General features: G+C 50.2%; 1 protein-coding gene across 32 annotated transcripts in view; it reads left to right on the top strand.

Moving 5' to 3' along the window:
* The window catches only part of JADE1 (jade family PHD finger 1), a 305,056-nt gene extending 290,023 nt beyond the window's left edge, over window positions 1-15,033 (top strand). For 30 of the 32 annotated variants that reach the window (XM_023531786.1, XM_023531785.1, XM_023531796.1 and 27 more), the window contains 4 exons: window positions 2,006-2,527; window positions 7,688-7,805; window positions 11,195-12,193; window positions 12,228-15,033. In XM_023531786.1, coding sequence (XP_023387554.1) covers window positions 2,006-2,527; window positions 7,688-7,805; window positions 11,195-12,096 — 1,542 coding nt within the window. In that variant the 3' untranslated portion in view covers window positions 12,097-12,193; window positions 12,228-15,033. Of the gene's footprint in view, window positions 1-2,005; window positions 4,184-7,687; window positions 7,806-11,194; window positions 12,194-12,222 lie in introns of those variants that run through there. The other 2 variants (XM_023531775.1, XM_023531802.1) reach the window with 2 other exon arrangements.
* The last annotated feature ends 246 nt before the right edge of the window (window positions 15,034-15,279 follow it).

Raw genomic sequence — 15,279 nt, 5'->3', positions numbered from 1 at the left:
TTGTGTGTGTGCAGACCCCTGCGAAGGCTTGCAGGAAAGCAGCAAGCTGTGGCAAACCCAGGACAATGGAGCTCATTCTTCCAAGTCACCTCGTATTTTGGGAGGGCAGACTCTGTGTCTTGGCCCCGGCAGGCCAGTCCCGGTCCTCACCTGGTGTCTACAAAGGGTCTGTTCCCTTTAGGGAGGAGCCAGGATCGCCGCTGACCTCTTTCTCCCTGAACATTCATTTGAAGGAGAAGAGGCCAGAGAAAGTTGATGATTTTTCATATCTTCACAGAATGGACCAGTTTTATTAAAGAATTCCTCTCTGAAATGTCTGCAGCTGTGAAGGCTCTGGTTGACGTTTCTGTAACATCTGTTTGCTGAGTCAACCTGAATCGGAAAACCCAAAGGAAGGCCATTTGGCGTCCTTACAGAGTCCTGTATAAACATCCCGCCACAGCCCGTTCCTCCTCAAGGCTGCAGGGCCTGGGTTAAGTGCAGTTTAAGCCAAACACGGATAGTGCCTCGTCGTCTGCTCCCACTTGTACTTCCTACTTGGCTGGGTGCTAAAAGGGAGGGGCACCCTGTGACCCTAGCCAGGGGTGTGTGTGTGTGTGTGTGTGTGTGTGTGTGTGTGTGTGTGTGTGTGTGTGTGTGTGTGTGTGTGTGTGTGTGTGTTCTGCCACTGAAGCTGATTTCACACATTTCTTGGAATTGAGGTTATTTATAGATGAAATTACAGATTTCTGTTCATGTGCTTTAAGTGTTGATAATGACGGAACGGTGAAGGGAGCTGAATTTTCTGCACTTGGTAAAAGAGACTTTGTAATAATGGGAGAAATCGTGACTGGCAGTGAGTCACCTCTTGAATACCGACGCGATTAGGGGGGAAGCCCCAACTGCAGTGGATTCAGGGGCTGTGGATTCAGGGTCTGGTGAATGAGTTGAAACTTCTCAGCTGGCGCAGGGCCACCTGGTTCTGCTCCCCTGCGAGCCAGCGTCACTTGGCCTCGCAAGCACAGTGCTGTTTTAAGGGACTGGCTTCAGTCAGCGCAGGAACCTCTTCCAGGCCTTCGCCTGGCGAGATCAGACAGGGGAGAAGGGAGTCGTTTCCCTCCTGCCAGGCTGCTGGCTCTCTGTCTTCCTCCAAGGCGCTGAACTGTAGCCGCGCAGCCCGCTGACCCCTGGCCTCTCAGCACCCTCCCCGACCCGCGGGAGCAGGTTCCTCAGGGTTCTGCTGCCCCCGCGGTCTGTCCCAGGCGCCGCGGGGAGCGGCCAGCACCGCCAGGCCGGGCCGCACAGGCCCTCAGCGCCGCGCCGCGCCGCTGCCCAGAGCCTTCTGCCCCCGACCGGCTTCCTTACTGGTCCTTCCTGGGCTGGGGTCTCCTTGTCTTTCGGGTTTTTCGTTTTTGATTTCGTTCTTACTCTCCCGGGGTTTTTAATTCGCCTTCCTCATCTTGAGCAGCCCCTGGCTGCTTGGAGGAAAGCTGCCACCTGCCACTCACTTCCCCAGCTGTGCTGGGGCTCAGCCTGGCTGGACGTGAGTGAGGAGTCAGGGTCCATTAAAAGCTCCGACTAGTCATTCTTCTTGCGGAGATTCTTACCATTCAGGCTTCCCGTGTAAACACTGAGAGAGCTCAGATCTAAAGAAGAACCAAATGGATGCCCCAGCGTGCACGCTGCACACCGAGCACGTGCTCTTTGCATGTGACCTGAGTGTCGGGCCACCTGAGTTCACAGGCCGATTGTGTAGCCGTGTCCACTGTGAGAGGAGATTGGGGTGTAGTTACTTTTCTAAGAGAGTTAGGGTTCGGTTTACAAAACCTTTCGTCTGACGCTTTTCCTTAACTGCCAAGCATTGTTTAAAACCTGACCGGGTCTGCAGGGTTAATCGGGCGACGCCCACGGCACACGCTGGCAGTGCAGCCCTTGTGCACGTGTGTGCGGGGGAGCGTGGCACCAAGGGGCTTGTCACTGCCCTCCGTAACCATCTTTCCTCTCGTTCTCTGCGTGTCCTCCCCAGTGCTCTGTGAAGAACTGCCGCACAGCCTTCCACGTGACCTGTGCTTTCGACCGGGGCCTGGAGATGAAGACCATCCTGGCGGAGAACGATGAGGTCAAGTTCAAGTCCTACTGCCCGAAGCACAGCTCCCACAGGAAACCCGAGGAGAGCCTCGGGGAGGGGGCCGCTCAGGAGAACGGGGCTCCCGAGTGCTCCCCACGGAGCCCGCTGGAGCCCTTGGCCAGCCTCGAGCAGAATCAGGAGGAGGCCCACCGGGTGAGCGTCCGGAAGCAGAAGCTGCAGCAGCTGGAGGACGAGTTCTACACCTTCGTCAACCTGCTGGACGTCGCCAGGGCCCTGCGGCTGCCCGAGGAGGTGGTGGACTTCCTGTACCAGTACTGGAAGCTGAAGAGGAAGGTCAACTTCAACAAGCCCCTGATCACTCCAAAGAAAGACGAAGAGGACAATCTAGCGAAGCGGGAGCAGGATGTCTTGTTTAGGAGGCTGCAGCTGTTCACTCACCTGCGGCAGGACCTGGAGAGGGTAATGATTGACACTGACGCTTTGTAGTGACTTAGCGAAGAAGATTGCAGAGGCCACCGCTTGCCCCGAGCAAGGAACGGTGGCCGGTCCATTCACTCTCAGACCTTTGTACATACGGCGGCAGGAGGTTGTGCTGGTTCACTGTGTGTGGGGCTGGTGGACTCACTGTACATACCTGCGAGACGGCCACAGAGTGGGGGCTCCTCTGACTTTTAAACACTCTCCCATTAATCCTTTTTGTTCTTCTGTAAGATCAAACAGGGTGTGTCTCCCCTTCATTCTAGAGCTAGAGGGAACCAAGCCCCAGGAAAGTGACCAAGGGATTGGTTCAGAATTGTTTACAAACTGAGCTAGACAAGCAGGATGGATTTAGTGACTGGCGGGGCGGGCGGAGGTAGGAGGGTCTCGTCCAGCGCTGGGAACCCTGGGAACACTAGGTGCTGCCGACAGCCCCACACGGAGGGCTCAGCATGGCCTCTCTGGCCTCCCTTTCTTGCCTGATCACAGGCGCTCCCAGGACTGTCACGGAGCAGGGCGGGCGTGCGTGTGCACTTACACACGCATGTCTGTCACAGAAGGGACTCCGGGCAGTGAGGTGCTAAGTCATCGCTGGGCTGGGAACACATATCGTGTGCGTGTGTGTGCGTGTGTGTGTGTGTGTGTGTGTGTCCGTGTCCGTGTGTGTCCGTGTGGGTGTGGGGTGGGAGTCCGGTGCACTGGGGTGCCGGGTGTGTCAGAGGTGCACACCCGATGGCACTTCAGCTGTGCTGCTCTCGCCTCCCCCTCCATTGCCCTGGGAGTCCCCAGGCTGGACCTCTCTTCCTGCTACAGGAATCCTTAGGAGAAGGTGCTCCTCCCCCGGGGGCCTCCGTTCCCTGCAGGTGGTTTCTGACAGGCCGGCTCACCGGGGCTGCAACTTGGCGCCCTCTGTGCCGGGTCCTGGGCTGAGGCTTCTGGCCTGCAGCAGCCTGAGCTGAAAAGGCAGCACCTCGTGGCTGAAACGGTGACCCCGTCTCCTCGAGCACCTAACGTGTTAGCAGGGAGCGAGTCACCTGCCTGGGAGAGACTGACTCTGAGATGGTCTGAGAGTGTAGGCGAAGAATAGGGATAAATTGAAGTACCGAACCAGAAGATCCAGCTCTCGCAGAGACCTGCACGGCCCTGTTAGAGGTGGCCCGGAAGCATACGTGCTTGTAAGTGTTCATTAGAGACCCTTCAGGATGGGACTGAGTGCCAGCTTGTGACGCCCTTTCTGGGACCAGGTTAGGATCCGGATTCAGGCGAGGCGGGCGTCAGAGGAGGGCTGTGAGGCTCTCGTGCTCCCGCACCCCCCCTGGTGGTGAGTGTGAAGACGACCTCGCCTCCCAACCACATGTATGTGTGGCGTTTTTGTTCAGAGATGAGAGAGATTCAGAAGGGTTAACTGGAATCCTGGCGAAGCCATTGTCCCAGCACAACATCTGCTGTACTTGGGGTGCATGAGCTGTGGAGTCAGATGGTCTTCAGGAGGGAGGACGAGAAGTCTAATGTTTGGACTGTGTTTGTCTCACAATCACCACAAAATAAAAGTGTAGAAAATGCTTGTGGTATACTAACTCTTTTCTGTACTTAAGTTACTCAGATTAACACACACTTATAATTAAATTCTAAACATTTTTTTTTGGAGTCACCACTGTTGCTTTTTCAGTAGAATGATGCCAACTGTGTATGAGAAGCAGGGAATAAATCAGGATTTCTGTGTGTGTTTGTGCGTGTGTGCGTGTGTGTGAGTGTGTGTGTGTGTGTGTGTGTGTGTGGCATTACTTATATTTATTAAGGAGCCTAAGAGATTTTAGGGTGTTTAGTGGCAGTTTAAAAGGGGCTTATTATAACGAGAAATATGTTTTCCAAAATTTGCCATGAGACCTGTTATGGTGGAGGCTTTAAGAAATTGAAACCTTTACAATGCTCCAGAGAGCTTCAGCTCTTGTCATTATACACAGTGTATTTGGCCAAATGCTCATCAAGGCAGGGGTGACATCAAGAACAAGTTGTGAGTCAGTACTTTGTTTTTCAGTTAAGTTAGCGTTTTGCCGGATTCGCACACTGGTACCTCGTACCAGGCACACAGACTCGGTCAGCACATGCAAGAACTACCCAGGCGCGTGGCCGTTCCTAAACGGACAGACGAGCTGCCTTCATTAGAAAGGCAAACAATTGACGAGCAGTGATGGAAAACACACACCTTGGGGCATTGCACACCCGGGAACCAGTTCTGGATCAGAGAGGTGACAGGAATAGATTTCAGGAGGGTTTGGGAACGTCACGCCTTTACGAGGACACACCTGCTGATGTGTGTCAGGTGGCCATGTCCCGTTCCCCAGGCCGCTTCAACTCTGGTGGGATTTCTTTCCCCTGAGTGTTGTCTTCTAAAAGATGCAACAGACAGGAGTTCGGCAAGTGAGCGCTTGCTCAGATAAAGACGGCTGCCTCCGCACCGCTGGCTGGGGCGTCCAAAGGCGCCACGTCCTGGGGGCCTGTCATGCTCAACACTGAGTTGGCATTCTTGCTTTGAAGGTCTGGCAGAGGCTGCAGTTGTCCCTGAACAAAAGGCATGCTAAGCTTTAGTGTTGCAAGCAGCGTTCGGGACTCAGGAAAACCCCAGAAACCACTCAGGTTGCTGAGGGCAGTGGTCCTCAGTGTGGTCCCTGACCAGCAGCGACATTACCTGGACTCGGAACAGAGATGCAGACGTTTGGACCTCACCTCTGGTTCCAGCAGCTTGGGATGGGGGCCAGGACTCTTGAGTTGTAGGGAGCTGCTGCTGTTGGGAAAGGCCCAACTCAGATTTAACACGTTGAGAGAGCTGGTAACACCCAGGAGCTGGTGTTCGCTGGCGCCTCGTCTCTGGCAGTTCACCTGGGGGAAGGCAAGGCAGGGGAGGAAGTTTGGGAGAGCCGTGTGCTGGAAGGGCCAGGCCCGGCGTTTCCAGGATAGAGCCTCAGTTGAGCTCTACACGCGGGGCTGCCGAGGCAGGCCGTCCTGTGAGGAGTGCTTTGTGCACAAGGGAGGGGGGTTGTTTGGGTGCTCGCCATTCAGTGTGGCCCGGGTCCTTCTGGGGCTGAACTGTTCCAACTGAAAGTGACTTTGCTTTTTGGGGTTCTAGTTACAGGCTTCTCACCAGAGATCACAGGGAATAAAAGTGGTATTTTCCTATTTAGTGGCCAGGGTGGAAGGCTTTCCTGGGGGAAGTGGTTGAAGCCACCAAAATTAAATTCGAACGATATGGTTTCCCTATTTTCTACTTCCGTAAGTTCAGTTAAGAGAGACAGATGTAAGTATCTCTGATATACATCTGACTTGAACAGGAGAGGGACCTGTCTACTCATGGAAGTCAGCATTTGATTCCATTGCCTGTTTCCAGAGATCAGATCCCTTGCCTTAATGTAAAAACTGTTCTGTTTTTCAAAAGTTTTGAATCTGTGACATGGATCACGGTCCTGCCTCTTTTTGAGCTTCCACCCTTAATCGCTCCTGGGTGTGGAACAGTATTTATCCAAGAGAAGCCCGTTAGCCACTTCCATCCCCAGTCAGGGAGGGTTTTGATAGAGGACACCCCACCCCCTGGCCTGGGGGTCTGAGGCCAGCAGAGAAAGGCCGTGCTTCAACCAGGATGAAGGACGCCGAAAAATAGTTACTCAGACACGGAGAGTGAGTTGCTTCGCAGTTCTTTAATTTTAAGATTTTTTTTTTAAATCCAGAAGTGTTAGGAAGATCCTAAACAGTTAACAAATCGGTTAGGGTTGCGAGGCTGAGCTGGCGTTCTTGCTGAAGGCCAGAAAGTACACCGCGATGCCATCGGAGGCCAGCGAGCAGCCCCTCAGTGCCTCGACGAGGCCAAGACGAGGCTGCCTTGGCCACAACTGGACTTGTTAGCGGAGGTGTCAGTACAAAAGCCAAGGGCAGTCGTGTGTGTGTGTGTGTGTGGCTCGCTGCCATCCGCACTGCCAGGCGGAAAGGTTGCGACCTTTGGACTTCTATTTCCAGGCGGGCGGTGGGGAGGGGTTGCCACGCATAAGGAAGCCGTGGCTTCTAGGAGAATGCAGTCATGCCTCTGACGCGTGGGAGCTGATGGGGACACGCAGTCACTTTTTACTCCTGCCACTAAGCTTACTTGGGAGGGCTCGTCCACATCTCCCCCAAGAAAGGTCGAATTGTCTATCTTCTGTGCTGCGTCTGATGTTTGTATTTTCAGGCCCATGAACTTGTAGTCAGGTTTAACAATAGGTTTGGGGACTAATTCTTTATATTTGTTTCTGTACTAACTGGTGACAGGTGGCCTTCAAAACAGAATGACCATAAGTGTTGATTAGTTAGCATTCATTAGAACATGCGTGTGGTCCCTGTTGGTTGCACATCAGACCGAAGTAGAGCTCTTAGCACTTGGGTCTTTTCAGTGACTTACGAATGAATCAGGAAGAAGGTGGCACCATCTTTCAAGTGATGCAGAGAGATGTCGGGGTAGCAAATCCACGGCAAAGCGAGAGTGAGGCCCCTAGACGTCTCGTTGTGTAGGAACACTTGCTACCTGTTCGCTCCAGGAGTCCAGAGAGTTCCGTGTCCAGATGACAAGATGACTTGGATTCTTGGTGACCATTAGGTCTTCTAGCAGGTCCGGTGCAGGGACTTTTTTGGGTGGCTCATTCTCAGCCTTGGACCCTGTTCTTACCTGGTTCTATGAGAAGATGCTCGATAAAGTGCAGCCCAGGTAGCTTCTGAACTACTCTAAACTCCCAGACGATCCCATTCATGGAGGAAGGTCCCGGCGGGTGATAAGCAGAGTCCTTTGGCAGAGAGGTAACAGGTCTGGACTTGGCCACCGGCCACCAATGGCCTTGTCTTCTCCACTGGGACGAGCCTGAGGCTGGGTGTGGTGGAGGAGGCAGGGCTTTTGTTTGAGTTCCGCAGGTGTTGCTCTCTCAGCCTACATTGAGGGGTCTATGCAGAGTCTCTGTTAGCAGCCCAAGGGAGGTTAGAGATTGAATAAAATGTTTAAAGTGCATTTGATTTCAAATGTCAATCAAGGCCCTAACAGGACAATTTTTCTCAGGTAAAAAAAAAGAACACAAAGTACTGTAACAATGTATTGCTCACTTAGAATCTTTATTCTCTACATTCTAGGTTCGGAACCTCACTTACATGGTGACCCGCAGGGAAAAGATTAAGCGATCTGTGTGCAAAATCCAGGAACAGATATTCAATCTTTACACTAAGCTCTTGGAGCAAGAAAGAGTTTCAGGTATGCATTAAGCCCGGGTAGGTCAAACAGTAGGGCAGAGGTTTGTAAGCCTTAACGCTCTGTTAAGGAAAGAAATAATGGTCTAATTTTCTTTTATCCTACAGAAGAATCTAAGCACAGACTTTCATATTTAAAGAAATCTATAGGCATTTGAGGCATCATTGTATAAGGAAAAGGGCTAAGAATTTGGCCTCAAATTTGGGTTGAATCCTATAACCTGAATCTACTTCCAGGCCAACACAAGCATGTCTCCAGATCCCCAAGTCCTCCTTGTTTTCTCATATGTAACTTGAGGGTGACACCTCAAGCTACCTCTTAGGAACTGCTGTGAGGCCCAAATGAAAGAGCAGCTCCTGCACTGCAAAGCCTTAGTAAACGCGAAGTACCAGGGGACACCTAAAAGCACTTAGACGATCTAGCCTTGGGTCCATGAGACATGGGCCACAGATCGTAAGACTGCATACTTGAGGCGCATGTCCGCATTTGGATTCCATTCTCTGGACTTCACCGGTGTAGGTGGAATTTTGAATACTTTGGAGAGTCAGCACCAAGCATTCATTTACTTAGCGCCATTTCACATTGCTCCAGGCTAAGCAAAGAGAGGAGGAAAAACACGCAGTTACTTGGAGGTCAAGAGCAAAGTCTGGCAAGTGGCTTCATAGGTATGGGGCTCTGTTGACCTGTGAAAGGGTTTTGGTCCAGAGTCGCAGATGCATCTGTCATCGGCAGCCATGGAAAGCAGGCGTTGGGGCATTTAGGCAGGAGATCCGCTGAGTGTGGGTCAGGCGGAGTCGCGGACTCACAGAGCAGGTGGTCCTTACGTCAGCTCGGCCCCGCGGTCAGCTCGGCCCCGCGGCCCGTCGGCTCTCGAGTGACAGCAGCCGCACTCGAAGTGCTTGCATTGTAGAGTCGCGGCCGGCTCGCTCTTTCATTTTTCTGCTTTTGTGGCTTTTTGTTACTGTAGCTTCTTATGACCCCATAGAAGCAATATGTTGTTATAACCTGTTACGTTGAAATCCAAATTCTGGTTTACTAACACTAACCAGAGATGTGTGACTAGAGGGACAGCAGGTCCTTGAATAACGTCATTTTATTCAATATGATTTCATTATAACATTAAGGTGCCATAGGAACTTAATTCTTCTTTATATTAATTAGCCTCTGGTTAAACTGGTTTTGTTATATGTTGTTTTGCCTAAATTTGTAGAACCTGTCAATAATGCTAAATGAAGACTTGCTATAAATGGGTCACTTGAACAAAGAGAAAAAAGCCTAGGGGATATTAAATGGCATTCTCAAAGTAATAGAGTTTTAATGGCATCATCTTATTAATACCTGAGACATTTTTTCCCAAGAGGAAATATTTCTTGGATGTATCAAGCTTATATCATTGGCTAGAATGTAGCTGTGAGACTTTTAAAGTAAATTTTTACAGGTAGGGTGTCATAAGTGACAGCAGTTTCACTCAGATTCTGGAAAGGGCACTTCGCCTCTCTCATCCCCGGCCTTCACATCCTTGCATGGACAGGTGAGGAGGAAGGCTGTCTGGTGCAGCTCCCCCAGCCTCCCGCCCACACCCCGGGCCACGAATGCAGGAGTTTTGACCCTGGAGGCTTTCTGTGACACTCGCTAAGTCTTCATGTGCCGAGTGATAGCCTATAAGCATAAGCTGTAAAGAGCATTCGCATCTGACTTCACTGGAGTCATTTTTCACGGATATTGCAGGCAGCATTCTGCGTTTCATGGCTGAGGTTTTTCCTTGGGTAAATGATCGAGACTGAGCAAGGTGAGGGAGTGTTTTGTGTGACAGCTGAAACGCAGACCGTCACAAGTCCTGCTGCTGCTTCGGAGAAGGAAGACAAGCCCTCCCTCCCCTGAGAGACGGGAGCCACATGACCCTTCCCGCGGGATGCCACAGGGACCGCCGTGCAGACCCTGTCGGGTGCTCTGGTGTGCTTTCTCCAGTGTTAGACTGTCAGTGGTGTTCTCGTTTGTGCAGGTCAGCCCCCTGCCTTGTAGATGGATGATTCCAGGTGAAGCAGGGCAGATGGCCACGACGTAGAGGGGTCACTCAGGGTCCATGGTTTAAGCTCTGCTCTGTGATTCTGAGAACGGGCAGGGCCATTCTGCTGGATGAGAGTCCTCAGTGGAGGTTGTGCTTATAGGAGGGGTCTGCGAGTCAGAGACTCTTTGGAGACGTGGACCCCAAGCCAAGTAGATAGAAATAAGTGTCAGGATGTCAGCCCCTCTGAGCTGTGTTCCCCCGCACTTTGTAATCGAGTAAAACAAACGCGAGCGTGGCAGGAGGCGGACCCTCACGCTCGATCCTGGGAAAGCCGGGGCCTCTGAGCGGCCAGGCCCCTTGGCTGTGCCCGTCTCACGTCTGGAGTCGCTGGCTCGCTCCGTGTCCGTGCCGCGTCGTGTCCGCTGAGCGGTACGTCCTGCCTGGGACGCTGGGCAGACCCTTGTTTTCCTGGTGGCCCACGCCTTCCGGGAGACACACATGGACACTGCCCTCTGGGTTCTGCCGAGGCACTGGCCGGAGCACGGCCCTCCTCACGGCCCCGAACCTAGGGCTGCGATTTAGCTGTGGCCGTGGGAATTCAGGTCGTTACCAGCATTAAAAACAAGTGAAACAGAAAATGTCACAGTGTTTACCAGATGATGAAGGCTGAGTTCGTGTTAAGTGAGTTTTATTAGGTGACGTGAAATTTCAGTTCTTACGGTGACGTGCATCAGAAATGTTTAAAAAACACCAATTTAGCTTATCTTCATGTTGGATGACAATTTAGTTTAATTCCGCAAATGGGTTTTGCATGTAACAGTAAACACGTCTTTAAACGCTGCCTGTGTGTCAGGAATGATCACACGCACCTTCCGTCATCCATGTCGTGTGCTCACATGCGTTTATCCTCATCGCCCCGTGAGGGTGTAGATGCTTCGGGGAAAGACACTTAAACGCTGCAGTCTCTGCCTTTGGTCGAGGAGGCAGGTGACCGGCCGGTGACTGTAGCACCTGGAGCAAGTGCTGCTCTGGAACCGAGTGAGGGGGGCGGCCGGGCCTGGCCACCAGACCACGCTGCGTGCATTCCCCTGGGAGAACACGTCACTTATTTTGTTGTAAGGAAAATATATTCCTCGAAAAGACGTTTCATGAGAAATTCCGTGAACTTCGGCCGTTTCAGAAAATACAGCTACTAAATTGAGTATGTAATTGAACACAGATTCTCGAGGCAGATAATATCTTTGCTCTAAAGCCCAGTTTCAGAAAGCGGGCGGTGGCAGGCTCTTCGTGGGTGGGAAGTGCACATTAACAGGCCATGCGGAGGGTCTGGGACGGCATTCTTCTGGATTCACTGTCACGTTTCTGTGTTTGTGGTCTTTCACAGGTGTGCCTTCTTCCTGCTCCTCCTCCCTGGGAAGCATGCTCTTGTTCAACAGTCCTTCTGTGGGCCCCGATGCCCCCAAGATAGAGGACCTGAAGTGGCATTCTGCATTCTTCCGGAAGCAGATGGGTCCTTCCTTGGTCCATTCACTGAAAAAGCCCCATAAGCGAGACGCATCGCAGAGCAGCGCTGGGGGTGAAGGCAAAGCCCTGCTGAAGCAGCCCGACCTGTGCGGGCGACGGGAGGGCGCGGGGGTCCCAGAGAGCTTTCTGAGCTTCGAAAAGACCTTCGCAGAAGCGCGCCTCATGTCAGCACAGCAGAAAAATGGTGTGACACCGGACCCCGGGAGCAGGGGAGACCATCGTTTTCATTGTGATCTCAGCAAGGGGGATGTGAAGGACAGACCTTTCAGACAGAGTCACAAGCCTCTCAGGCCCACAGATGTGTCCCAGAGGCATCTGGACGCCACCAGAGCAGCCGCCTCCCCTGGGGCGGGGCAGCCGGCACCTGGTGCCAGGAAGGAGCCGGCGCCCAGGTGCAACGGCTCCCTCAGCAAGGGGAACTGTGACCAGACCGCAGTCAAAGTGCCTACCACACCTGCCAGCCCGGTGAAAAACTGGGGAGGGTTCCGGATTCCAAAGAAGGGGGACCGGCAGCAGCAGGGCGAGGCCTGTGGCGGGGCCTGCCACCAGCACCCCGAGCGCCCCTACCTGGGCTCCGGCCGAGCTACAGCCAAGGAAAGGGCGAAAAGCAAATTAAAACCTGACAGTGAGAATGACGGCTACGTCCCAGACGTAGAGATGAGTGACTCCGAGAGCGAGGCACCAGAAAAGAAGTGCACGCACGCCAGCAGCTCCGTCGGCAGGAGGACAGACATCATCAGGAGAAGCATCCTGGCCTCCTGATGACGCCGAGGTGGCGCTGCGGCTTGTCACCGAGTTGCCGCGAGCGCTCTGACACAGGGACAAGCGGAAACCCAGCTCTCCTGAGCTGCACACACACACACACACACACACACACACACACACACGCACACACACACACGTTTACTTGCAATTCAGACTGAATTTTTTTTTTTCCGGCATTTATAAATTGCTGTTGAGAAGTGTTATTCGCAACTTGTTTAGGAAACACAAGAGTCGATTGTAACCGTAACACACTGCTAAGACCAGGAGCTGAGTTAAACACTAGAACAACGATGAATGGAATGAGCCTCTCAAGAGGGCGAGGCTTAAATAAGCCTCGCGAGTCTTTATGGCCCTCTGTGTTCTCCCCAAAGCACAAACCTCTTGGTTACCTGAATAGATGGAATCGGACATGGTTGCTGGGAAAGCCTCGCACACCGTTTAATAGCCCATAAAACCTGTTTTCTAGGACTGTGGTAGATCTTGAAATCATATTTATACTTTGGCCCACAGGGCTGTTTTTGTTGCATTATAGTATATAGGCGTCAGCTCTGAAGCTTCAGGAACTCTAGGGAATTCGTGTGTAAATACACCCGATGGGGAAGAGAGAATTTAAAATAAAGAAGGGTCCTCACGGGAAGATCTGCTGTAGCGTGGAGGTTCGGGGTGAGTGCGGCAGGGTCTTGCTGCCCGCAGCCATGGAACGCTGTGGGTCCAGGACTGGTGGAGGTGAGGCCATTAGAAGGGTCTGTCTCTGAGAAAGGGCAGTTGAGGTCCCATTTTTTTACCAGTCCTCTGACCTTCCTCTTCCCTGACCACTGCCTCTTGGGCCAGCCTGGGATTTACCTGGCCACTGGCAATAACTGGCCATCTGGCTTCCAACAAGACAATGGCTATTCAAGTCCAGGCGATGAACTGCCAGACTCTGGTGGGTCATATTTCCCAGAGCCAACCACTAGTGCATATGTTGGGGAATCCGGGCTTCCGGCGTGAACGGATTCCTTAAGAAAAAGGAAAAAAGAAAAAAAGGAAAAAAAAAAGCGCGAAATAGGTTATATTTTAAAAACGATAGAAAGGCAATAAGTTGCGATAACCTCTTACCATTGACCAAGTTTATACAGGAAAGAGATTGACATGTAATAGGTTTTCTGGAGTCAGAGTTCTAGGCTCTAATTCGTAACTTGGACTTTCTAATTGCAAATGGCAATAACTAGTAAGTTATCAGCAATAATAAATTTAGCATTAAATTTGAGTACAATGTTCTGTTTTTGCACTCACAGCAGTGCACATGTATTAAGACAGTGGATAGTGTTAAGGTCCTGTTAATTTTCTTTGGAATTCAGTGTACTTGTGAATCAAATTTAAGAGAAGGAAAGTTTAAATAGCAGTGAGATTTAGAATTATGGGTACTTGGAACAGCCCAACTTCCTTTAAATTGCCCCTTAGTTTGTTAATGTCAGTTAACATCAGATTCCTGATTCATTTATACATCTGTTTCCATGTGGCAGGGACATTCGGATACTTAATGAATAATGCTTTGAGTTCTGTAGTTAACTTTCAAGTCTTCCAGATGTCGACAGCAAAAAAGGCTTATTGAATTCCATCTTGCTATGCAAGTTTTATCAGATGATCGAATAATAGATCTGATGCATCCCCATTGTATGTATGACATTTCCAAACCAAGTCTTAACTTTTTGAATACATTTTAGTAGCTAATTCAGGGGAGGGGAAAGGATGACCCAGGTTTTTAGATTGACTATTTTTGAGCTATGGGGCTCATTTTGAAAGACTGCTGTCCAGATAAGCTGTTGCTACAGATATTAGAAGTTTCTTATGAATCCAAGTTGTACATTCACTCATAGCCTAATTTATTAAAAGTCAGATTTTTCGCATATGAGCAAAAAACCTTTTGCTGAATACAGAAGAAGGTGGACTCTGTCTTTGACTACGGCAGCAGCTATGGGTGAGAGTAGAAGAGATAGAGGGATAATCTGTCAAGCCATAGAGAGAAAAATCTAAATTAATCCTAGTAAGTGTTTGGCCTCTCACCATTTTAAGAGGTACCAGATTCATTTGCACTATTAGGAATGCTAGTTTTGTGCAAAAATAATGCCTTACCTGTTTTTCCCCCACATTTAGGTTGAAAAGCTTTCAAGCGTTCCAAGTTATGCTGAACCAAAAAAAAAAAAAAGAAAAACAAAACAAAAAATAAAAAACCCACACAAAAACAAAAAAACACAAAAAAGCCCACACTTTTTCTTCCTACTTTGAAATGCAAATGGTATAGAGCACGGTTTCTCTGACAGTATAATGATAGCTTTGTGAGTTAGTTTCCTGTCCTGCTGGGAACCCCCTAGGAGGCCATTGTAAGCAGCCACCCACCCGACCTACCCACTTGCACTCGATTAGTATGGAACCATTTGCTCTTTTTTTTTTTTTTTTCCCCCTAAGCTTTATCTTTCCTTGTGCATCCTGACCAAGAAATATCTTTGATTATGATCAATGTATTATGTCAAAATGTAGGCTAGTTAAACTTTTGTAAAGTTGCCTGGAATGTCATTTGTTAGGTTATAAACAAAATCTAAATGAAGGTTATATGTGTTGTGTACAAATCTTAATTATTTTGAAATGGACAAACGTCATTACATTTGTAACCTTGTACAGAGGATTTTTCACTATGTGCCTAGCTTGGTGTCCATTCAGCGAAAATTGAAAAAAAAAAAAGGTGCATGAAGAGTTAAAAATCAGAAATTAAACAAAGTATATGTAGAGATGACTATTTTATATGACATGGCCCAATCCTGTATTTATTTCTACCCCCTTTTTGAAAGTATTTATAAAACTAGTCGAGGACAGCTGTATTTTTTTGTTGAACTATTTAGTAGAATTTGTGCCTTTTTGTCTGTATGTGAATAAAGCTGTACATTTTGCAATACATTTTCAGTGTCTTTTGAAATCTGCCTTTGCTAAGTGTTTGACAGTGCATAGCGGTCCTCAGTCGGTGTACATCGGCCACGTCACAGTTTAGATGACAAATGCGAACTGTAGGGAACATGACACACAGCCCCGGGCTGCTCTCTGGTCAACTCCAGTGGGGAGACCCTGGAAGGTGCTGCAATTTCTGTCTTCCCTGCCTGAAGTTCTTTCCAGAATACAATGTAGGTCCAAAAACAACCAGTTGTT

This window comes from Pteropus vampyrus, unplaced genomic scaffold (genome assembly GCF_000151845.1).
Source record: "Pteropus vampyrus isolate Shadow unplaced genomic scaffold, Pvam_2.0 Scaffold73, whole genome shotgun sequence".
Taxonomy (NCBI): domain Eukaryota; kingdom Metazoa; phylum Chordata; class Mammalia; order Chiroptera; family Pteropodidae; genus Pteropus; species Pteropus vampyrus.
This window is presented reverse-complemented; position numbering and strand designations above follow the sequence as displayed.